At 36.8% G+C, this 25,037-nt stretch overlaps 1 protein-coding gene across 7 annotated transcripts in view; it reads right to left on the reverse strand.

Moving 5' to 3' along the window:
• Positions 1 to 682: 682 nt before the first annotated feature.
• Positions 683 to 25,037, reverse strand: part of PIAS2 (protein inhibitor of activated STAT 2) — a 91,232-nt gene continuing 66,877 nt past the window's right edge. For 2 of the 7 annotated variants that reach the window (XM_045065589.1, XM_004752209.3), the window contains exons 9-14: positions 22,598 to 22,758; positions 21,015 to 21,148; positions 19,225 to 19,396; positions 12,307 to 12,446; positions 7,557 to 7,594; positions 683 to 4,891 (exon numbers count right to left, since the gene is read on the reverse strand). In XM_045065589.1, coding sequence (XP_044921524.1) covers positions 4,709 to 4,891; positions 7,557 to 7,594; positions 12,307 to 12,446; positions 19,225 to 19,396; positions 21,015 to 21,148; positions 22,598 to 22,758 — 828 coding nt within the window. In that variant the 3' untranslated portion in view covers positions 683 to 4,708. Of the gene's footprint in view, positions 4,926 to 7,556; positions 7,595 to 10,260; positions 10,358 to 12,306; positions 12,447 to 19,224; positions 19,397 to 21,014; positions 21,149 to 22,597; positions 22,759 to 25,037 lie in introns of those variants that run through there. The other 5 variants (XM_045065594.1, XM_045065592.1, XM_045065593.1 and 2 more) reach the window with 5 other exon arrangements.

Raw genomic sequence — 25,037 nt, forward strand, 5'->3', positions numbered from 1 at the left:
TTGCCACAGAGCTGCCCTTGGGACTCCAAGATACCACTGGAAACACGAAAGAATACCAAGTGAAATGAGCAAAGCTTGGCCCTGCTTTTGTTGATCAGCCTTACCACTCTTCTAGTTTGGGCTGGACTGCCTTTGGCTTAGGAGATCCCACTGGCTTTGGGGAGCTCAGAAAGCCCAAAATGGAGCCTATAAAAAGAGGAAAAAAAGAAAGCTGGCTACTAAGGGCTGGCCCTAGGTACAAATAGTTTAAAAAAAGAAAAAAAAGTGTGAGGCTTTAACTAAAAATAGAAAACATGGCCTGACAATGGGCTATTTTACAGGGCAAGTAAAACTGTGTGAAAAATTATCTGGATATCCTTAGGCAGGTGTATCTGCCACACGTCCAACAGATGTAGTTGAAACTGAGACACCCCAGGAAAATCTCTGCCAATTACTTCCTTATCAGCCCAGCTCACCAGGGTCAGAAAGGTAGAGTCGTACTTAGTATAAATGCCAGCAAAGAGGCCAATGAATGGTGCATATCCTTGGAAAATATGGCGAAAGAGTTTTTCTTATATCATATGGAGTACAGATCAGTAATATCATGTGGAAAAGTGAGTCAAGAACCACAAAAGTGTTTGTTTCCCTGACCCAGAAATTCCATCTCTAGTAATTCATCCTAAGGAAATAACTTACACACAAAGACATTGGCTGTAATTTTATGAGATGCAATCTAAAACGTCCAGTGGGGAAAGGGGATACGCATCAGGGCACATCCAGATAATGGAATATCACGCAATGAATAAAAGTTGACAGTTTTTAATGACATGTAGACCGAGGGAAAAAAACCAAGACACAAATTATATTGAGAATGAATAAAGCTACGTCAAAATACGCACAAGTAGCAGAGAGACGGCAGGAAATATGTAAAAATATCAAAGTGCTTATTTTTCTTTATACTTTTCTGTATTGTCTAATTTTTCCTCAACGAGCATATATGACTGACATAAACAGAAAAAACAAAAACATGATTGAATCAGGCAAGCATTAAAGAAGAATGGGCACTTTCATAATAGCTTTATTTGTTTCTGCTAGGAGTTGGGAGTGTGGCTCCTAATAACAAAAAAAGGGGGGGGCGGGGCTTACAAACTGGTCATTCATTTGACAGGAGCATCAGACTCTTAAAAAAAAGCAGAGAAAGTCTTAAATTTTTTCCCACAAGTTTCACTATATTCATGTAGAACTGCAAACAGAAAAAAACGGTGAATCAAACCGAATTGTCAATCACTGACCTTACTGATGATATGCTCCCACAGCACATGGACCCAGGGCCACATAACACATCACACCCAAGTTTAAATGAAAAGAATTAGGAAAACAAGTGTTTACTTAGAAAAAAAAAAAAGGGAAAATAGTTAACGCTTTTGTACCAACTGGGCGCTAAAGAGAAATAAAAAGCATACCCGAGAATTAAACTAATGTTTAATTTTTTGGTAAAAATCAAATTTACCTAAAAAGACAAAATGTGACTAATGAATACTTTATTAGCAAAAGGAAAACAATCTTGGTTACTAAATGACTAGTATCCAGGACTGGCCTGAAGGCAGAACGCCTGACAGGTTTAATGTCAAGAAGTCTTTGTTGAATACCATTTCACCTAAAATCCAAGTTTACTCCTCCTTCAAACTCTTTTAAGATTCTACCCTAGGGAAACTTACTTTATGTCAAGAGGCATGGCTCAACTTACTTAGACTTACAACTCTCCCCTAATCATAGTATTTTCATCCTAGCTTTCCTGAAGTACACTGTAAATGCCACATAACCTAAATTTACTGCTATTATTTCACTTGGGCTTATAATTATTCTATGGTTGGCATTCTAAGATGCCAAGTATTTTTACCTTCTGGTAAAGGCATTTACCTCCTTCTGGGCAGAAATGGAAATTAAAAATCCTAAAGTGGCTCATCTAAGGGTCAGAAAGTGAGTGAAGGTCAGCAGAGTTTAGCTGTGAAGCTATTTTCAGCACCAGTTACGTAGTAGTCGGGAGTCACCAAACCCAGGAAAGCTCTTAACATTTCTACATGCATAAGGATCAAAACCACAGGCTGCCTCAGTGTTTTAAGAGGAGACCAGTAGGTGCAGTCTACAGTATCCTTCCTTAAACAAGACCTCCACATAATCACTAGCAGGCTGACATCTATGTAACGGCTAAGACAACCTCCTCTTGAAACTGCATTACGCTGGGTTATGCAGAAATCTTGGCAAGTAAAATAAACTACTGAAAAAGTCAGGGTCTTGGGGAGAAGTATTTGGTGACCATCCTTTAAAAAAAAAGAAAAAAGAAAAAAAGATAACTCAATGATCATGCTGTTTTAAGGCAAAAGCATAAAGTACTCATCCTCAAGATGCATACATAAAAGCCCCAATTTTAAGATTACAGACTTAAAAGTATATTTTTAAAAATGTTAGTCACCTGTATAAATTATAATTTTATGTAATTTCAGTATAAAGCACCAAAAATGAACACTAAAACTGTTCACATAAAATCATAGAAAAGAAACAAAACACAACTATAAAAGCACAGAGGTATCGGTTACAAGAACCAAGTAAATAATTTCTATGAATATATTTTCATTTAACCTTATAAAACTTCGTTGATTACGCTGGGGAGGGGGGAGTCCAAGAATCTAAAGGGTAACAAAATGGTAACAAATATACATCATTTATTTATTAACAAATTATATACCACACAAATCAGAGTTACGTTTTCTATCTGATTACAGAGTTAACAGAGATTGCATCTGTGTGTAGAGCAGCAACATAGAATCTTACGAGGAACAAATTCTCTACGTGGACCAAAGCCCTGTAACATGAACTAGAACTAAGAAGGTGAAACTGGCAATGACGATACAACTGCTGCAAGAAGATTCTGGTTTGTTTCCATGTTCTCAATAGTAAGCAGATCTCCAAAAGGAAGAATGCATTAAGTAAAGGGATGATGTAGCCAAAGGAGATGATGTAAAAAAAAAAAATCACATGAAATTAAATCAGGATAAAAGGAGCACAGAGCCATGAAAACTTGAGGGGTTTAAAAAAAACCACCCAAGCAGTGACAAGTCAGCTTCCTAGAGTTCCACCAACCCTGAAGTAATGCATTGTGTCCCTGATCTAACTGAACTCGATCTTTTTGGCTGGCACTTCAGTCTGAGAAATCAGTTAGATTAGTCATTTTTAAAAAGGGTTTTTTATTTTTAAGATAGATACAGTTAGGGAGAGAAAGATAAACATTAGAAAAGTATTAATTCCTTGAGAACTCAAAAATTTAGGGAGCCAAATGAAACAAAGGGAAATATAAAATGTGGATAGAAATGTTTCTCTAAGGGTAAAAGTCGGTCTCCTGGGGAATTGAAAATCAAGTCCACTCTGAATGAGTGGTTTTCAAAGTGGGCTGCGGGCCCATCCTCCCCAAAACCTCCTTATTTTATATTCACACACTTCTAACTTTGTGTGTCCTTTGTGGTTATTCCCTTCTTTAAAAAAAAAAAAGGAACGGGAAATCCAATGCAGTCCCCATGCCTCGCCATGGTTTGTGTCTTCTAATTACGTTTGAAAATCATCACTGGGACTGTACTGGTGAGAAATGTGTGACCAGAGTTCTAAATCACATTCGCTTTGTTAGTGTTATTAAAACATGAAAAGTTTCAACAAAGATTTGTATATTATTCTATAAAATAAAATGAGCAAAAGTAGTTCCTAGAAAGAGATTAAACTCTGTTAATCCCACATCCCCAAAATCTGTTCTTCTACTGCCTCAAAGCTCGCAATGTTCTTGGTCAGTGTGAGCAAGATTCCAATGAACATTCTAGCCACAGGTTACTCCAAAAACATCTCATTCGACATTCAATAGCTGCACAGAATTTCTTTCTCGGGAAGGCAAGCCCAATTTTGTAGAAATCTCTAGAATGAGAATGGACAATTACCAAAAATAACACGCATTACATCAGGGCAGAATATGCATAGTGTTCTTCAGTACAATCACTGAAATCAAGCAGCCGATTCCCAGAACTTCCCTTTGCAACTGCTAGCAAACAACATCAAAGTGTAAATGACAACCAGGGAAAAATAAGTAACACAAAGGCCATTTTTCTTTGATGTAATCAGGAAGAAAAGGGGAACTGCGGGAAGAAAAGTGGAGCCAAGCTCTGGCCACCTAGCAAGACTTCATTATTCGATGAAACAGAACAAATCTCCGTGGAAAGGACTCATTCAGCAAACATGACTTCCTTCCATGTATTTTTCCTTCACATCAGGTTAAACAAAAGTTGCCGTCATTTTAGAATCATTGATTACATCCTTTTTTAGTTAGAAAAAAAGTTTACTTGAATATTTACATAATTTTATTGCTGTTTATTACAACAAAAAAAATTTTAACCGATGTGTGTAGAATCCATCCAGTAACATAGGAAATCGAAATCCATCTCTGGAGAAGATACAGTTAGAGCTGAAATGTATCTGATGCTCAGAGTACAGCATGAGTAAGAAAAATCCTTGCATGTCATTTGGTTCTTGCTGCAGTCATCTGTGATCATCTCTCAGAAAGCAGAAGAATCCATTTGACGTTTCAATAAATATCAAAGTAATTGTTACTGAAAAAAATAGCTTCCATGGACCAGAGATCCAAGAAAGAACAGTTTCGATGAATGATTCCTAGAATCGAGTGAGTCCTCCTTTAGTCCAATGAGATGATGTCAGGAATGTTACTTCCACTGCTGGTTATGACCCCTGTCTCACTCCTGCTGCTGGAGGAACTAACATGAGTACTGCTTTCATGGGGGCTGGTGGTGGTGACAGACGTACTGCTTGCTGTTAGGGGTGAGGTGAGACTATCCAAAAACATAGGAGGACAGTACTGCTTGAAACAAACAATGATGCCGATGAGGAAGAGGCTACATTGATTTTAAATAAAGAGACTAGAAATTGTTAGATATGTACAAGTGATAGCCATATATTTAAATCCCCATAGGTTTAGAATTTCTCAAAACTTCGTATCTTTGGATAAAAGGTGGCATGAATTTAGTTATCTATTCTACTGTTTAGTGAGTGTGGCATATTTTTCATTTTCTCAAATCTATGAAAAATTTGTTGAGCAAGTATATAGATACAAGTATAAAAATGTCAACAACAATAAAATTATTTAATAGTAAATACTGGCCCCACAATTATGACTCATACTTAACCTCCGAAAGAATATGCTCACTAAATGTATTTCTACCAGGTTTAAATCACATCAAAAAGGCTAGCAAATACTTATTTCCAATGGTATTAAGCAAAAATGCCAATGCAAAATTCAATAATTCTATCAAAATTTACTATTAATCAGACTTTTCAGGAATAATGTTAAGATCAAGCAACTCAAGAGTCCAAGCCTCTGGACATGCATGAAATGATACCTGTGTAATCAGGATCACAGTGTTCATTCTGAAACAGAGACTACATGCTAGCTAACTACCACTATAGGATGTTCAGAACAAAGAAGTATCCCATATAACCTCAAAATTTTGGAATAAATCTTAAAAGAGATCTAATCTAATCTTCCTTGTGAGACTCGATACCCGCCCTCCGAGAATTTATATTTCAAGTTTCCTTACCATCTTGATCGCTGACCCCCATATTCAAATCCAAGTTTAATACTCTAATATTGCCCAAGAGAAGTAGAGAGACAGGAGCTAACAGTTTATTTTATGTCACCACAGAATATTTTCGGTGAGAAAAAACAGCACTGACTTTAGTGAGGTCCAAAATATACACGAGAAGCCCTAAAAGTCGGTCTTTAGATTAAAGGTATCAAAGATGATCAGTAAGGATATCCTATCAATATTACCAATTCTATAAATTTCTCAGCCTATCATTAGACTTAAATTAAATCGCCAAACAGGAATTTAAAACTGAAGCTGTTTCGACTACATGATCTTCCAAAAGATCTTAAAACAGCAATGACAGCCCCAGGCTTACGCTGCCAGTCAGTGGAAGAGCAGCAACTAAAATTCAGGCTGCTTTACCGAAAAAGGTAGTTTAGTGGCTAGGATGGGTAACGGTCTTGGTTCATCAATAAAATGAAAGTCATGCACAAAGAGATCAAAGGGATATTGGTTAAGGGTGGGTGGGGGGGATAGTTCTTAAAGAGCTTCTCAGAAGCTCTGAAGAGAGAATTGTAAGGCATTAAACTATTTTAAAATCAGATCAATTCTAATTTTCCACTAATATTGAGGGAACAACCTGGAAAAAAGCCCAGAAACTTGCATTTTATTTCTACTTCCTCTCAGGCTGTTTTTGACTGCCTGGTAATAAAAAGATCCTCTCTTGCTTATAAGACGAAGGCTAGACACCGCGTCCTGCTGTCAGTAGGCCCTGCGAATTCTTGCAACACTTGGGCTGCAGCCATTTCACCTCTAACTCTTTCTGTGTAACTGGCACATATCTACACAAAGATAACAGGGCTTAAGGGGGGCACCATGGAGATAAAGAATAAATCTAAGGATTCTTAGGAAAACTGAAGGCACCACCTCACCCTTCTACTGGCCTAACAAGTAAGTTAGCTGGACTGACACTAAGTATGCCAAACAACACTATGAAACCAAAACCCTCTGGTTCCAAGATCATTTTTTTAAAGGATGATTCTCATAAAAATCAGTAATATTTTAAGCCTGAAGAATCCATTCCCTAGAAAAACATATAGCTACCTTTGCTACAGAATCTACTGATGTAACAAAGTCAGCTCAGGGTGAGAAGAGATTCCTCATTCCACACATGTTACCCTGGGCCCAAACTTTCAGTGCTGTTTTTTGTGATCAGATACAGAGTCCTGACACAGAAGGCCACTTCTGAGGCCTATGAAGCAGTGGTCTGTGGGTCTTCCTCTGGCCCTCCCTACCCTCAGCAATTCTCTCCAAGTCTCTGTTCCCCCTCCACACTCCCTTCTGTTTCTCCCATGCCTTTCCCTCCTCTGCTCTGCCTCCACTATAGGCCTGTCAGTCCAGGTGTGCTACAGGTCTTCATATTGGGACTCTAGGATACTCCACTTTCTTATCGCTGGCAGAGAAAATAGGAAGGACTGGTTTATGGCAACTTCAGACTAGGGCATCTCCAACATTTAAATCTGACTGCCTCTAAACACAAGGAAGAATCAAGCTAATGATTCAAACCTGTTGAACCATCTTCCACTCTATTCTACATACAGAACAAGTGTTTCATAAATAATCTCCGTCAAGTTTTAACTTCCAGGGATCATTGCTTCCCCTCATTTTAATCACTCAAGTGCTTGTAGGAAATGCCAACTGATTATTAAGCTGAATAAAATGTAATTAAAAATTCATGTATTAAGTCGAAATAACATAAATTTAAAAATAGCAACTTTATTTCTCCAAATAAAAATGTGAGATATTTATATAGTAATTCCTTTCCATCAAGTTGAGTAACTGAAAGTTGACTGTCCTGATTTTATGCAACTGGTCATTTTTAGTTAGTATGACATACCAACAATCAAATACAAATTAGTTGCTTAAACTCAGGGTACATACCTGGGGATCAACTGGAATAAGGGAAAGAAAATCCAAACCTAAAACAAAAATGCTTTGTTAATAGTTGTCTCATATTTTGGAGACAAGAATTATTTCCCAAAATCATTTTGTATTTATCATAAGTCATAAAACATTTGGGTAAGTGCTTACCATTCTGCCATAGAGAAGTTCAATACCACAATCAGTGATATTTAAAGTGCATAAAACCCCCAAATAAACATATTTCCTCACAAAACAATTGGAGGGACTTAAAGGGACCAGTCTAGATATTAACAGAAAAGTATGACTAGTCAAAGCAAACTTTTCCCTTTCATCACTTAACAAAATGAGAAGCAATAAAAATGATGAGAGAATGATCTGGATTCGGACCATTAAAAAAAACATACTTAGGCTCTTAGGATACTTCACATTTATTTTTTAGAAATACACCACATTGAGGTTCATCTAAAATATCACTTCTTAAACAGATGTCTCTTTCATGGATTGCTCTCTGTCACCCTGTCCCCACATCAAGAGTCGTACACAGTTCAACGCTCTGCACAAAGCAAGCACTTGGTTAACTGCTGCTCACTAACAAGTAAAATCTTAGTAGGGTTTACTGGGTTATTAGCTAATGCAGTTTTCTAAACCAAAGATCTGGGATTCTCCAATAATGCTTTAAAAACAGGAGTGTGGAAAGTTTGCCCAGTAATACAACTCTGAAGTATTAATATTATAACAAAAAATAATGGTAAAATTTCAGTTTTGAAAAATCTAGCAATAAACTTCAAAATCAGCCCCCCTAAACCTGACTAAATTTTAAAACATTAAAAAGAAAATTTACAAGGTATAGGTCAGTGAGACAGGCCAATTTCTGTTTAATTCTATGAACTTTTATATGCTGGCATTCAATGTCACCTCAAATATAAGAATCATACAGAATTAAAGTCTGATATTAGACTGTTACTCAAAATAGAGAATATTTGTGGAAATAATATTGAAAAAAATTTAATAACCAGTATGAATAATTTATACCTCTTTTAAAGTATATTTATTCCCTTATAATCTGTAAGGATATGATAAAAAGGCTTATCAAATGATACAAGCTAGAGCACCAATTATTATTCAGTTTCTAAAGCATTTTAAAAACTGCTGATACGGTTTTTCACTCCATAGGCCTGTCACTAGCTTTATGATACAACAGAGCCTGAGCCAACAATGGACAAAGGGGGAGCACAATGAACTTTTCCCAATGACTTCCCCATTATACTGATCATCAGTAGATGACATATCTCGGTAAGCTGAGAGTTTCCCTTCACATTAATGATATTATTCAGTAAATCCTCCACTTCTGAACAGCATTTCAAAATCTTTCTAGCCTTTACAATGCTTTCTGAATTTTATATACTCAACATTTCTATTACTGAGTAAGTCACAAAGATAATTTATTGGCATGCCCTTTAATTGACTTAATTTTATTAATTTGGTTTTGCTTCAAATGGTGTAGCATTTTTCTCTTTGCTTTTTATAGCCTAATTAATTTTATTTGTTCAATCACTTTTAATGTTTGTTGAATCACTCTGTCCATTTGAATAACTTAAACCTTTTTTATAAAGCTGAAGAAAAATCTTACTATCTTTTGCAATGTTGTGTACTGAAGCCAAATCAGCTCAAAAATGCTCGTTTTCTAAATGTGTAATTATTTCCACTTCAAAACTGCAATTTAAATAAAAGACACAGGCTTGATATGATTTTCAGGCTGTGCAGTGCCAGCACTGGAGGCTGCCCACCAAGGGGCAAAGATTCCTCAGATTTTCATTATTTCAATTACCAGCTCTTCGGAGGTACTGTCATTCTCTTTGATGATCATTTTATGTGTGGCAGTGGATAGATACTGATAAACGATTTAAGACATTTACTTCCTCTTTATCTTCTGACACCTTATCCAAGGATAACTGAATATGGTGACTTCTAGTATGCCATAATAAAACAACTTGAAACATTTCTACGATCAGTTGAAACTCCCGACTGTGTGCCATGACACAGATGCTCTCGACACAAAATCCAATGTTTTAATGTAAATATAGCTCACTGAACCCATCTTTTCTCAAACACTAATAGTGAAGTTCGATACAGTATTTCAGATGTTACTCCTTCTGACAAAAAACTCAAAACTATTCTCAAAGCCTTGCATCTTAAACATTTTAAGTATACTATTAAAACTCCTATATGAAATAGATGGAGTTTCATGAATACGAATTAAAATGTTACTGCCTTGTTTCGTAGTTGAGTAAAATGTTGTTTTCTTATTTCACCATAATTTCAATTACAGCATGTTATACTGATATATTTTTATGCCCACCTAAGTATTTCATGGCTGAAAATGCTCAATTATTTTTAACTAAAAAGCAGGCAGTGTTAAAATTCTGATGATACATTCTAAAGGTTTTATTTTATTAACACTGAAAAAAGTGTAGTTTTTTTAAGTGCTTCTTTATGTGAAACTGACTCTACATGTCTTATTAATAACACCACATTTTCCTTACTTGAGTCATGAACTTTAACAAAACATGATAGCTACATGATTAAATATGTAAATGTTCAGCACTTTCCAATTTTAATGATACAACTTTCGAGCACCATTCGCACCTGACAATATGGCACTAGCAATAATAAGGCAGTCATATTTTTCTTGAAATAATCAAGCTGTTTTCCATTCCATAAATACAAATTATTTGTTTTATTTTGTATTCATTGTTGCACAGTATCAGGAGGTGTTCCAAGCTGCAGTTCATTATTAATATCATTTCTTCTTTGTTCTCCTGCAGATTCAGAAGATTCACGTTTATGATGTTTAAAAGGAATGTTAAGAAATGTATTAAAACTTTGTCATTGCTCCATTCTTGATGTTCTATTTAATATTTTATTATAAATTATGAAATTTATAAATATCAAAACTCTGCACAATAGGACTAATTACATAAAAATTATGCACTGAAATAAAACCAAAATAATTACTAACTACAAAAGACCACATTGACAATAAAATCAAAGTAAAAACTAAACTATTTAGATGTAGTAATTGCTAATATATGAATAATAATTCATAGATGATGATAAACTGGAAATTCTTCTGTTCAATTTGTCAACTGGTTAAGAAAGCATTTTGACACTTCAATAACCAGGATCCCCATACTGGTTTATACTGGTCAAATATCAGCCCTCTATCTTGGTGTTAGTTCCTTAATACCAGCTTGAAATGTATTTTACAAAATATACAGTTAATATAATGTAAATATAGCTTCTTAAATCTGCACATTTTATTAATAATCTCAGTTTATGCCCAAATTTTGAAATAATGCAAATTCTCTAAAATTAAAAATTCACCCAGACTCACATAATTTGAAAACTGACAGAGCAAGTGATTCATAAATTGTGGCTGTTCTATTCTTAAATGGCCAGGGTCACTTTAGTAAACAAAAAGTTTTTTCAGCATTAATTTGTGTATCAAGGTTTTTAGGAACACAAATTCTTCCTTAATGCTTATTTAAAACACATACTAAGACGATACATCATGGACACTCTTCAACTTCATTTAAAACTAGACAAAGTTAAAGGAAAACACAGCCGTTAGGAATTAAGTATCTCTGAGTTCCGTCTGTCTTATGGACCATGAAACCTCCCCTGTATCTTGACATCAAGTATTATATACAGCAAGTATTTTTTAATTGGTGCCGGCTGGGCTTAACAATGTTTTAAAATACCAATTCCCCAAGTACATATGTAGTAAACATAATTAAGAAGGCTTTTTGAAAATTCCTGATAGATACTATTATTGGTCTATTCATCTTCATTAAATTTTACCCGAATTATCTGAATTTCAAGTGGCAAGATTACACTAGGCCAGATAACACAACTACCAATTGTTTCAACAACACAAATGTTGCCCAACAGAATATATACCGTGCTTAAAGTAAAGACCTCATTGAGAGGGTAAGAAAAATAAGCTGTAGGTCAAAATTAACTTCACAAGTCTAGAAAAGAATATTAAGAATATGAGGAGGGAACTGTATTGCACCAAAAGTGCCCCTCAGAAAGAAGGGAAGTCATGAATCTAAGAGGCACTGGTTTCAGCCGGCTCAAATTTGATTGACAAAAAAAGTGTCTACAAAAACAATGGCTACAGAGGGAAGAAAAGAGGGTGCAGGGTGGGAAGGGGAGGTCCATATTTTATAATATGGTCTTGGTTCTAAGGGACTTCAAGCAGCACTGAGCTTTTCAAATGTTAATACACACATAAGAAATATCCTGAAATACTAAGCAGTGCTCTAAGGAAACAGCTGGTAGACCCTACTTTTATAGAGGGGAAAAAAGCCCACAGGGTAAAGCTATGGGTGATGTTAACCCCATGGTACAGCAGTATGTTCTGAAGCTCTGAGGAGCTACCAAGATCGTGAGAAAATACTCTCCTGAAACTGTGAACCTGCTATGAGAAAGAAAATATCTCTGAGTACAAATTCCTTAGGAGGGAGAGTAAAGTCCATCAAACTCTCCCCTATCCTACCATATTTCCTATCATCAGGAATCTACAGAGAGCTCTGAAATTAAAATGGTAGGACTTGAATGTGATGCATTAAAAGATACTACCTTTAGAAGAAGCCTTCAAATTTCCTTAAAATTTCTGTTTCAATTTTAACACTACATTTGCTCCACAGATTTAGAGTAAAAATAAATAAATCTTGGTAACAAAATACAAGAACTCTTCACATACCTGGCAAATCTGATGACATGCTTGATATTGGCGTGTGGTGGAATGGTACTGAGTAGTCTGTTAATGAAGGCGGAATAGCAGCAGGATCAACCGAAGTCACACTGGGCACCCTTACAGAAGATGGCTGATACATGAGAACCCTGTTTTAAATAGCATGGGAAATTACAAACAATCTGGCTGTTAGTTCACAGGAGACAAGGGCTGCACCCTGGGCATTCTCAGCTGTAAGTGCACTAAGTTTCAACACACCGACATGGCGGCTGCTCACTGCACAGTCCCTCCACTCTACTCTCCTCTTTCCTAACAGTCTTCATTTTAACCTGAATGTACGAGGGCTCTCAGCAGCAGCTGCGATGTGAGAGTGAGCTGGCACGAAAACGTAACGTACACTGCTGGAGCAGGGCAGGAAACAGTCATCCACAAGTGGAAATACACTTCACACAGGCTCTTATTAATGTACGGGTAACTCAGATGTGGCTATTAGTAATTTTATCTATAAAGAAACTTAGAAATAAAACAGAGGACTCCTAAGATTTGATTTAAATCACTGCATCTTAAAAGTGAAGCTACTTACTATATAGCTCAACCAGAAGCCGGTCCATTCTAACCCGAACTGTGTTAATTAGCGGCAATCTTATCTGAGAATTCATCTGAGAAAAAGATAGCCCATCCTAAAGCCAGCCAGCATGATGACAATAGGCAGCAGTCAGAAATTAGAATAAGATGATTTCTCAAGATTTAAAATATCCAGGGGCGCCTCGGTGGCTCAGTGATTAAGCTGCTGCCTGCATCGGGCTCTCTGCTCAGCAGGGAGCCTGCTTCCCCTTCTCTCTCTGCCTGACTCTCTGCCTACTTATGATCTCTCTCTCTGTCAAATAAATAAATAAAATCTTTAAAAAAAAAAAAAAAGAGTCTTAAAATATCCGGAAATAAAAATGTTAAATTACTATGACACCCGTCTACCCTAAAAGGGTTTATATATAGACTTTGAAATTAACTTATCATGCTAAGAGTACAAATTAAACACACTTAAAAAATACGCTATAACTAGTTTTATTTATATATACAAATATACACATAGTATATATGTATAGATATATATATAATTAACAGCTTTATCATTTCAAGAAGCAGTGTAATTAATTATATTTTTTTAAATGTCAGGAATAAAGAGAGATGACTGCATTCTATCTATTTAACCTTCATTTTCTCTTAGTTGCCCAAGCTCAACAATTAGAACCTCACAAGAAAAACATCTTGAAAGTACATAAGAAATTAGGCAATGTTAGGGATCCTTGGCTGGTGGTGATGGCCATCTTTTCTGTCTACCATCTTAATGAGGCTACAGTGGTAGCAGCTGTTCCCTGAGCTTCATGATGCCACCCAAGGACAAGAAAAAAAAAACAGATGCAGGAAAGTCAGGCAAGAAAGATAAAGACCCAGTGAACAAATCTGCGGCCAAACCAAAAAGAGATAGTCCAAAGGCAGAGTTTGGGACCTAAGATCAATAACCTGGTCTCGTTTAAGAAGGACCCCATGTGACAAACTCTATAAGGAAGTTCCCAGCTATACACTAGTAAGTACAGCTGCTGTCTCTGGGAAAGAAAGCAAAGATTCACAATTGCCTGGCCACGGCAGCCCCCTTCAGGAGGAACTCCTTAGTAAAGGACTCATTAAGCTGTTTCCAAACATGGCAGCATTCAAAGTGATTTATGCCAGGAATACCAAGGTTGGAGTGCCCCTTCTACTAGTGAAGATGCATAACACGTCCCACCAACTGTACATTTTGAAAAATAAGATTTATTAAATTAAAAAAAAGGAGAGGAGACAGGGACACAGGGACATTAATGATAGCATCCCACAGCATTGCCACTGAACTACTGTAAGCTTAACAAGAGAGCCACAGAATTATGGAGTTGGAAGGGATCATTACAGAAACAAAGAAAGTAAAACCAATAAAAACTTAGCACCATGGTCACAGAACTAGACTGAGATGACCACTAGGACCTCTAGATACCTTTTCATTTGGTCCTAACACTTCTTGTTACTGCTCTGATCATTACGTACTAGCGATAAGAAATGATGACATAGTCCCATGTCGCTTTTCATACTTTAAACAACTGACAAAACTATTTCATGACTTCAATCTACATCTCAAACCGCTAAGATAATCACAACTTATTTAGACACTGGAGTCATTCTAAAACTCGTCTGCATGATGACATGAGGGTCCTGTCTAGCTCTTATTCTGTACTCCTTGTTGAAAATACAAAAGTCACTAGAAATGCAGAAAATGAGGTCATCTTGAGAGTACATATATATAGCTGTGTTGGCAACTATGTTATTCTCCGAATAGTGAATGAATAACATAGGTCGGAGTTCAGAAGTCTTAAAAATGGACTCATAGGAAACATAACATGCTTGAGACAATTAACAGAAGTCTGGTATTTCAAACACATTTGCCAGAGGTAGATGAAGAAGTCATCATCCAAAGAAGAACCTGCCTGGATTAGAAACAGAAGACTTCTTGGCCTCCAATGTTACATGGAGACCTAAAACCACAACCAGGAGGTAATACTAGAAAAGGCAGATTCTGTGGAGGGAGAAAGAACAAACTGGGGATGAAATCAAGTAAGTTTTGCTGTATTAAGCCACATCTGAGAGGCTTGAAAACAGTGGTCCTCTACATTGTAATCACCAAAAGTATTTTCAAATTACATGTGATCCCACCTCCCGCATAGGAATGCGTATCTGTAATTGGGGTGGGAGGACAGGGCTTAAGACGGAGAGAGACTGGTACGCTCCTGCTGAGGACGGGGTTACAGAAGTGGCTTTGATTAATCTGGCTGTCTTACAGTTTAAATATCTTAATCATTTTTTTATATGTAAGAGACAAGCTTTTGAAGATACACACATACACCTGCCATACACACATGCCTACCGTCCTCCTGCTCTTTCTCTTCCTTTGATATCTCACACTGAGAAGATTCTTTTTTCTTGATCCTGAATTGATCTCTGAATGTGAATCAGATTTATAGGTGACACCAACAAAACTCACTTTCCTCCCCGGCTCTATTACTTACACCTGTAGCATCAAGTCAGTGTCCAAAGACACAGTCTATCACCATAGTAACATCTAATTATCACACAGGTTCTGTTCTCATAACATGAAACTTTATAAAAGTAACTACTCTTTGTTTCTCCAATACAAAATGTTGATGGTCAGAAAAGGTGAAAATGTCAAAATCCTATGAGGGTACAAATTATTAGATCAACATCTAAAATCTTAGCAAACATCTGAAAAACTAAAACTATTTTGTGTAGATTAATTTCTTTTGCCTGAACTTTGCAACCATTAACACAAATTCTATTTTTACAGAATGGATAGTCATTTGTGACCATTATCAAATTATGCATTGGTAGCAGATTTTGGTTTTAATCAGAATATTCACAAGGACTACGTTCAAAAAGGTAAATGATTCTAACGTCTATCCAAAAAAACAGATGTATTTATAAATATGGAGTAATAAGGAGAAATGCAAATGGCTTTATCTAATGGACTTGTGAGTATAAAAATGTGATACTATAAAGTGACAGAAAAAAATTTAAAGTTTGTAACTTGTTACTGCCTTCTCACAGGATTGGCAAATACACAGGCATAGGTATATATTATGCACATGTACATATATATTTTAAATTTTTGTAGCTTTATCCCTAACATCCCAGCACAAGGGTAAACTGGAACCAGCCTTACCACAAAGATAAAGCTGGAACACTGCTGGAGAGCAAATATTAGTATTCTAGACCATGTACTAGATCACTGAATTCATCATAATTGGCCCAGGCTTAGATGTCTGAAAATGATTAACAGTTCAGTAACTTGAATTTTTATCCATAAACCTGAAATTCCCTGTGTGCTCCCACTTTATCATACAAACATAAAAAAGATCCAATTTTGTTACCAATTTCTAATGAGTCTTAATCCACACAAGTTCTCTATACTTGTCTATGCCTGTCTTTAGAATACCTTATTAGTGACAAAGTAATCATTCAGTGATTCAGGGAATGGGGTGGGGACATAGTATTTAAAATTAACTTATAATGTAGAAAAATATTAGAGGTTTTTCTAAAAGTCTTAGATTAATGTGCCAGTCTCTTCTGATAACTACGATTATGACCACAATTAAGGACTAGAGTATGTATTCAAGGAGGGAGGCTAGAAGGATTACCATCAAAATGTCAACAGAAGCCTCGGTCTAAGTGGAATGCATTCTACCTCTTGATTATAAAACAACTGTGAAATTGTTTTTAAAAACAATTTCTAAGGGTGCCTGGGTGGCTCAGTGGGTTGAATGTCTGATTCGTGGTTTTGGCTCAGGTCATGATCTTAGGGTTGTGGGATCAAGCCCCATGTCAGGATCTGTGTTCAGGCAAGGAGTTTGCTTGGGATTCTCTCTCCCATTCCCTTGGCCCCTTCCCCAGCTCACGTGCACTAAAATAAATCAATCAATCTTAAAAAAACAAAAAACAATTTTTACTAAAACAATACCTCCTCAAAAATAACTGCTCTCTTGGGATCCCTGGGTGGCTCAGTCGGTTAAGCCACTGCCTTTGGCTGGGGTCATGATCCCAGGGTCCTGGGATCGAGTCCGGTGTCAGGCTCCTTGCTCGGCAGGGAGCCTGCTTCTCTCTCCGCCTCTGCCTGCCACTGCCTGTGCACTATCGCTCGCTCTGACGAATAAATAAATAAAATCTTAAAAAAAAAAAAATAACTGCTCTCTGGAATGTAACTGAAAGCAAGTTTTTCTGGTTTCTCATTCTCTATTCTTTCTCATTTGCTTACTATCATTGACCAAGAAGTCCCACGATAAACTTACACAGCAGAAGAAAACCATGAAAATTCTAGATGCTGAGCCACAAGAAAATACAAAAAGGATGACCAAGAACAAAACCAGAAAAGCATTAAGAGTTGGAAGGGAATACAGAGATAATATATCCATAGCATGAGTCTCCATGACACCCACTGGGACAGGGGGAATTGATTCTACCTCAATAAAGAAAATGTGATTTTAGCACCAAACATCAACTTTCCTAGTGTTCAGCTCCAGCTGAAAGTCTTTCCATGTATCTTCCCTCCACTGTATTTAGATCTCCCAAATTTTATTACACAGAATAAACTTAATCCACTTAGTCAATGATTCCCTTTTAAGAACTACAAGATATTCACATATTCACATCTTCTCTTGTCCTGGCTTAACAGCGTCAGTCCGTAGACCCATCCATCCATCCATCGTGCTACAGGATGCACTATTTACCACCCTGCTCCCATCGGCTCATGATCAACACTGACTAGAGTGATATTAAATAAAAATCATCTAGCCTTAAACAGAATAAAACTAGTGTAGGTATATATCCTGGACACTATGCCTCTTTCATTAATGCAGCCTAAGAATAAATCAACTTCAGTGGTAAACCCTTCAAACCTTAAGTGAATTCTGATATTTCAAAGAGTTTCTCTCAGGAATGGCTATTAATGAACTAAATACCTTTCCAGAATCCATTAAGATGACTACATAGTTATCCTTATTACACAATCCATTTTATCAACATATTTCCTAACAATAAAGCATTCCTGGATGAACCCTACACTTTGTAGTAATGGATACCATTTTAATATATACTTAAATGATTTTCTAAGACTGAATTCAGAATTTTCATTGGCCTTTCAAAAGTGAAGCAGCTTCATTCTGCATGGTTGTTAATGTGTAAATCTCATTTGGGTATTAGGAATTAAGTTGACTTCATGGAATGAGCTGGATAGCTATAACTTCTAGTCCTTTTAGGCCAAAATACACTGAGAGTATAATTCCAATTACATAAAATGTCTGGAACAGACAAATCATAGAGATGGTAAGAAGATAAACAGTTGCCTAGATTTGGGGTGTGAATGGGGATTAACTGCAAGTAAACATGAGAGATGTTTACTAGGTGTTGGAAATATTCTACAGCTGAATTGTGATGATGACTGGGCAACTCTCTGAATTCACTAAAATCAATAAACCGGGCAACTTAATAGTTAAGATGGGAAAATTTTATGGCATATAAATTACAGAAAAAATAAGTGCGCTGAGAGAGGCCCCAAGGACAAGACTGGCACACCCAAGTCTAATACAGTATGTTGATGGAAGGTAACAAAAACCCTCTGCTACTATCTTGCAGGTTCCAAAATTTCTAAGAAGCACCAGTTGACAGATACTTAAAGCTATCACTTACTACATAAGACAGCAACAGCTTCTGACATATGAGTCATAAAACATGACATGCTAGAATGCATTTACTTGCCCACAGTTTGCCCTGGAGAGGATGAAATAGGAAGGCAACCAATTTTTACTAAGAGACTAGCACATGCCTGACACTGAGCCTAAGCTCTCTCTCTTATTGAAACCGGACAATCATCCTCTGAGGTAGGTATTATTTAACCCCATTTTACAAAGTAGAAAAAGGAGGCTCACATAAGTCTATTAGTCAAGATCCCGGTACTAGTAAGCAATGGTATCAAAACTGGAACCCACACTTGTCAGATTCCCAATGCCACACTCCATTTTTATGCTAGGCTTACTCATGCTGGCTGTGATGTCAAATATAGGTTCCAGAAAAATGACAAAAAAGAATCAAATAGGAAATAAATACTTAGACATGAGAAGACTTCAACTCTTACTTCCTGAAGATGTTAATAATTTCTTCATCAAAATTTTCTCTCCTTTAAACAAGATGCTTTCTTGAAAATATTTCAACTGAACAAAGGCAAATGAAAATAGCCTTCTATGGTTATGCAACTGTCAGAGACACTTACAAACCTGTACCGAAAACAGTTAGTTCCAAGTATAATAAACAATAGTGAACTATAAATTAACAAACCCTTTGGTTGGGCTGCTTTGTGTTTCTGACATAAAGATGCATTTCCTTTTGGCAGGAGGGTCTTCCTCTTCATCAGAAGAGCTTTCTATTGTTAGGTCAATAACATCTACTTTCTTCTTGCTTGTCTCATTGGCTACAGTCACCGAACAAGGCTTAGTGAGGACACTTGAACCTGATGTGGGGAAGAGAAGTAAAAGAAAAAAAAAATCAAAGGTGGGACACAAATAAACTCTAACCTTAAGTCTTAATTGTGCAGCAAGTAAAGGAGAATATACAACCAGTAAAGACACATACTCTGCCCAATGGATACAGACAAACTCCTTAACTCCAGATGTTTGTCTATAAAGTGACTGCTTAATCTGGGGACAAAAAATAAACTCTATGCATGGCCAGAGCGTCAAAGCCTCCTTCGGACAGCATGTTCTTATGTCCCCCGGACTGCCAGAAGACGCGCTCAGATCCTACTGCTCACACTGCCTGCCTCCCTAGGTAAACATTTTATAGGCAGCCTAGGGTCAGGGGTCCAATCTCAGCCACAGGCAAGAGTAAGTGGCTTCACGGGCTGTGTATTCTCACAGATGTGTGGCACTGTTAAGTCAGAATCAGATACTTTCACTCTAGCAAAGCAACAGTACTCATGTCAGGATAATGTACAGGCCCCTCACCATAAGCCAGAACCTGATAAAATTTTAAACCTTCATGAGCTGAAAAAACTCCAAACTTCTCTTAAATTATTCAGACATTTAAAGCTTTTCTTATCAACTATCTATTAATCACTTAGGTCCTCCTTTCTGCCCTCATATACTATATGTTAACACACCAGTTCACAGAAATTATGTTATGCCCTGTAATCTCTTTAACAGAAAACTAATGCTGGCTGATAATGGAAAAGGAGCAACTAATCAACTATTATCACTGTTATTCTCAAAGATGAGGGAAACCTTGACCCTAATTCTCCCTGTAGGTTCAGTAACAATCACAGGAGAATGAATTTTTTTAAATTAGGTTCCACACCCAATGTGGGGCTTGAACTTAGGACCTTCAGATCAAGAGTTTCATTCATACTGAATGAGCCAGCCAGGTGCCCCAGGAGAACGAATCTTTCACTTTTTACTCGAGTACCCATTATTCATTACACTGGTAGTGTGTCAAACATAATCAGCACAAAGCATAAATGTAGTGAGTGGACCATATCAGATAAAAAGAAAACTTTAAGTTCACCTACAGGTTTCAATTAACGGAACTGCCCTAAGTTTCTCCACTCAGTGTGGCTGGGTAGAGGGAGCTGAGTCCTAGGTAACCAAGGCAATGGTCAAATTCCTTCCCATAAAGAAATGGAAACAATCTGTTCACTTTTTTAGCAACTGACCTGTGAGCACCTGCCCCAACCCTCCACTGACGGATTCAGCCTCTTTAAGCACACCTCTACTGGCAGTTCCCTCAAAAGGTACTCTACAAAGAATCCTGAAATATCGTCCATAAAAATGTCGTTTATAACTTTTCATTTTGTAACAAACACCATATATTAAAATAACTTGAGATGATTGTTTCATTTACTTTACATATAAAAATATATTATGAAAAAGCTAATTAGAAGATGATATAAACTTTAGCACATTTCTGAAGGAAAGAGTAAAAATCATTCGGGGGAAATTACATATATAACAGATGATCAAAAGATAAAGTTCGCAAACTGAGCTCCAAATGTAGTTCTAGCAGCCAAGGTTAACAATAAAAACAACACTGTAGGAGTCTCATTGCTTTGCTCTCTGGAGCCATTCTGCACATACTTTCTATTTTTGTACATGGCTGGCTGGACACTTTCATAGCTTCTTTCTTCGGTCTCATTGGACACCAAGTGCCATCCTCTTGGAATTTGATCTCATCCACATCAGAACAGTCATTGAGAATTTCCATAAAAAGCCTATGAACCAATTAAAAAGTGCATAAATGTAATCAATGGCTTTGTTCAATGGTGAACTAACAAAGTAATACATATACTGCCTTGGAGATGAAAATAATGCTATCTTTTTTTGTTTGGTGTTTCAATACTTCACATTTTACAACAACTATTACATCCCCTCCTCCTAGGTTTCAGATCTTTAATGAACAACATAAGTGACGTACTGAGTATCATCTAAGAAATCAATGACTAAACAGAAAGATACCTGGAGCCTCCTAACTGGGATTGGCCAGTAAGAACAATTTCTAACACAACATACAAAACAAACATAAGGAAATATAAAGGTTATTATACAAAAAATAATCTATAAGCTTATTCTCAAGATAAATGGATCATCAGGGTAGGGAAAAGGAGGATTAGGGACATGAAAAAATTTAAATAACTCTGCATAAAAATTATGTTCTATGCCCATAGTGAAATTTGAAATCAATCTTCAGAAAAATATATGGAAAATGCCAATATTTGGAAACTAAACAAAACAACCAATGAGACCAAAAAAAAAAAAAAAACCCCATAAACATAAATTAGAAAGTATTTAGAACTGAACAAAAAGGAAAGTATAATAAAATTTGTGGAATATAGCTAAAGCAGTACTTGGAAGAAAATTTATAGCACTAATCTTCCTACATTAGAAAGGAACTCAAATCAATGACCTCAGCTTCTACCTAATGAAACCAGAAAAAAAATTAAACATGAAAAGGGAAATAACAAAGAAAAGAATCAAATGAAATAGAAAAAAAACAAAAAATCAATGAAAACAAAAAGTTGGGGCTTTAAGATCAATAAAATCGACAAACTTCTAGCCACACTAAGGCTCCAAAAGAAATCGATAACCTGAAGAAACCCACGTATATTAAAGAAAATGAATTTATAGTTAAAAACTTTACCACAAAGAAAAGCCCAGTCCCAAACATCTTCACAAGGGAATTCCAACAAATATTTGTGAAGACATGATATCACCACTTCCCAACTCATTTGCATGAGGTCAACATTACGGTGGTATTAAAAGGAGACAAAGGGGATGCCTGGATGCCTGGGTGGCTCAGTGGGTTGAGCGTCTGAGTCTTGGTTTTGGCTTAGGTCAGGATCTCACGGGTCGTGGGATTGGGCCCCGTGCAGGGCTCCATGTTCAGCACGGAGTCTGCTTGAGAGATCCTCTCTCTCTCTGCCTTTCTCCCCACAACCCATGCTAATGCTGTCTAAAATACACAAGTAAATAAAATCTTAAAACAAAAATAAAACAAAGACACTACAAGAAAACAACAGACCAATGCCCCTCTGAGTTTAACAAACCTAACAGTACAGAAACCCAACAATAAATACAAAGAGTAACACAACCCTAGACTAAAATGGATATGAGGCTGTACTGGCTGTTTACATAAGCTAACACGTAGGCTGGGATACACTTACCCATCTAAAATGAGACTTTCATACGCAGCCTTTTTATCACACACGGGACAGATCCAGGTGGGCTTCTTCTCATTCATTTGCAGATAAAGGGCAGCATCAAAACACTGCAGATGTGTACAAGTCACTGCACGGCACGGGATTGTCAACCTCATTTTCCCTAACTACAGGACAGGGAAGACAACAGGGGGAAACTTTTCAGAAAGGAGAATAAAGCCTCAAAGGCAAGAATCACTCATAAAAGCCTAAAAAGATCTTATGAGAAAATCAAAATGAAAAAATTCAAACCAGAATTTATCTCTATCAAGACTGCTACACATTTCACTTGTATTCACTGACGGCCCTATGATTTTTAAAAGCCCATTTCACATTTTTAAAATAATCAACATGCAAATTCACAGGAAGAAAAACGTGTCTCTTTCTTACCTGTTCCCCTATTTAGAGGGAACCACTGTTGCCCATCTCTTGCTTGTACTTGCACCAAGTCTACACATAACCAAGTATGTATTTTAAAAATTTTCCCAGAAATGGTGGCATGCCATCCACACAATTCTGTACCAGCTGTCACATAATTCCCTTGGTGACTATTTCAAACATATCAGAACACGCAAAGCTACCATGACTTGAAGGTATCATAACTGATAATGAAGCGTATGATATGAAGGCTCATTATTTATTTAACTAGTACCCACCCTAGCAACAGACGTTTAAATTGTTTCCAGTCTTTTATGACTACAAATAATGCTCCAGTAAATATCTACAGAACGACTCCTAGAAGTGATATTTTGTGGTCAAAGGGAAAGTGCATTTATGATTTCTGTCACACTGACAAAAACGTCTCCCACAGAAGCTGCCTACCTACCGATGCATGCACATACATGTATCAGTGCACTTGGTTCCCCTCAACCTTGCACACACAGTGCTGTAACTCTGATCTCTGCCAACCCGATAGGTGAAAAAATCCCATTATAGTTGTGAACTACACTTCCCTTATTTTGAGTTGAGCTTCTTTTTTACTTCTAAGAGCCATTTGTGCTTCTAAGAGCCATCTATTCATAACCTTTTCTCATTTTCCATTTAGTCTTTGGTATCTATCTACAGCAGCTCTACATTAAGTCAGCCTCATATATATGATGATGTGAACTGCAAATAGATTTTTCACTTATGAGAATTTACTTGTGTATAATCACATGTGCTGATATTCTGATATATTTTTATATAACTACAGTGCTCTGTTCAGTTCTTATTCTAGCTGGTAGAGGTATGCCAACATCAGGACACACACCCAGATTAGACGGAGTCTGTCAGGACAGCCTTTCAACAGCCCTCCCTATATACTTCCTTACAGAAAATCTCTCAGCTTACAACCAGCTCTGTGTTATTTGGATAGAAAATCTGTTTCTCCCACTAGACTCTAAGCTCCACAAGGACAAGATCCATGTCGCTGCTCACCGCTGTAATCCAAGTGTCACAGCACAGCACCTAAAATGCAGCATGTGCTCGGAATCTGTTGATCAGATGACAGAACAAAGACAGACAGACTAGAAAAACAGCAATGGGAAAGAAAGGGAAACAGGAAGGACTTCTTTACGGGCACTATAAAGTCTAGAAAAATACACAGCAAAATTACACTGTTAACTTTGCCTGAGGGGTAGGAGTCTTAGAATGCTCCTGTTTGCCCCCCCCTTTATGGTTTATCTAAAATTTCTTTCTTCTAAAATGAACATTTGTTTATTTCGTAATTAAAAAAATTAATTTAGCCAAGTTGTCAGCATAGCAATAACTATTGTTTGTATAGTTCTACTTACATAGAAGGCACGATGCTGATGACTTTATATTATGAAGTGACACTTTATATTTAAACCTAACAACTGCACTGTATGACTGATCTAGAGAAATTATTGTCTCCCCCACTCCCACCCTGAGAACACCAAGGCACAACAAAGCTAAGTAAAGATACCATTACAAAGTTAGAAAGTGGCAGCACCAATATCTGAACCAAGCAACTCTGGCTCCAGAGTCCATATCTTAACACTGTGCTATACTGACTCCATCTGAGTGTTTTAACTAGAATTCTAAAAGAGATCTTGGAAGTTACAGTGATTCATGCAAGTACATAGCACAACAGAACTCATTATTTAAGAAAGAAAAAAGGAAGAATAGAACCTAAGGCATTTCATTTTCTTACAATATTTGCTTCCAAATTTTCCCTTCCTTTAGTAACAGATTTTCTCCTAAGCCATGTGGAATCTTACTGGGCGCTAAGGATTTTTACATACATTTCACAGAATTCTCCTAACAGCCCTAGGACTGCAGACAGACTAGTATCTGTATTTTGCTTTTGAAATAAAGATGCTGAGACGACATGAGGCCATAAACAACACACTCACTGAGACCCAGCTGGTGGAGCTCTAATGCAAACACAAATGTTTACTTCTATGGG

This window comes from Mustela putorius, unplaced genomic scaffold (genome assembly GCF_011764305.1).
Source record: "Mustela putorius furo isolate JIRA1106 unplaced genomic scaffold, ASM1176430v1.1 tig00003858_pilon_pilon_pilon, whole genome shotgun sequence".
NCBI lineage: Eukaryota > Metazoa > Chordata > Mammalia > Carnivora > Mustelidae > Mustela > Mustela putorius.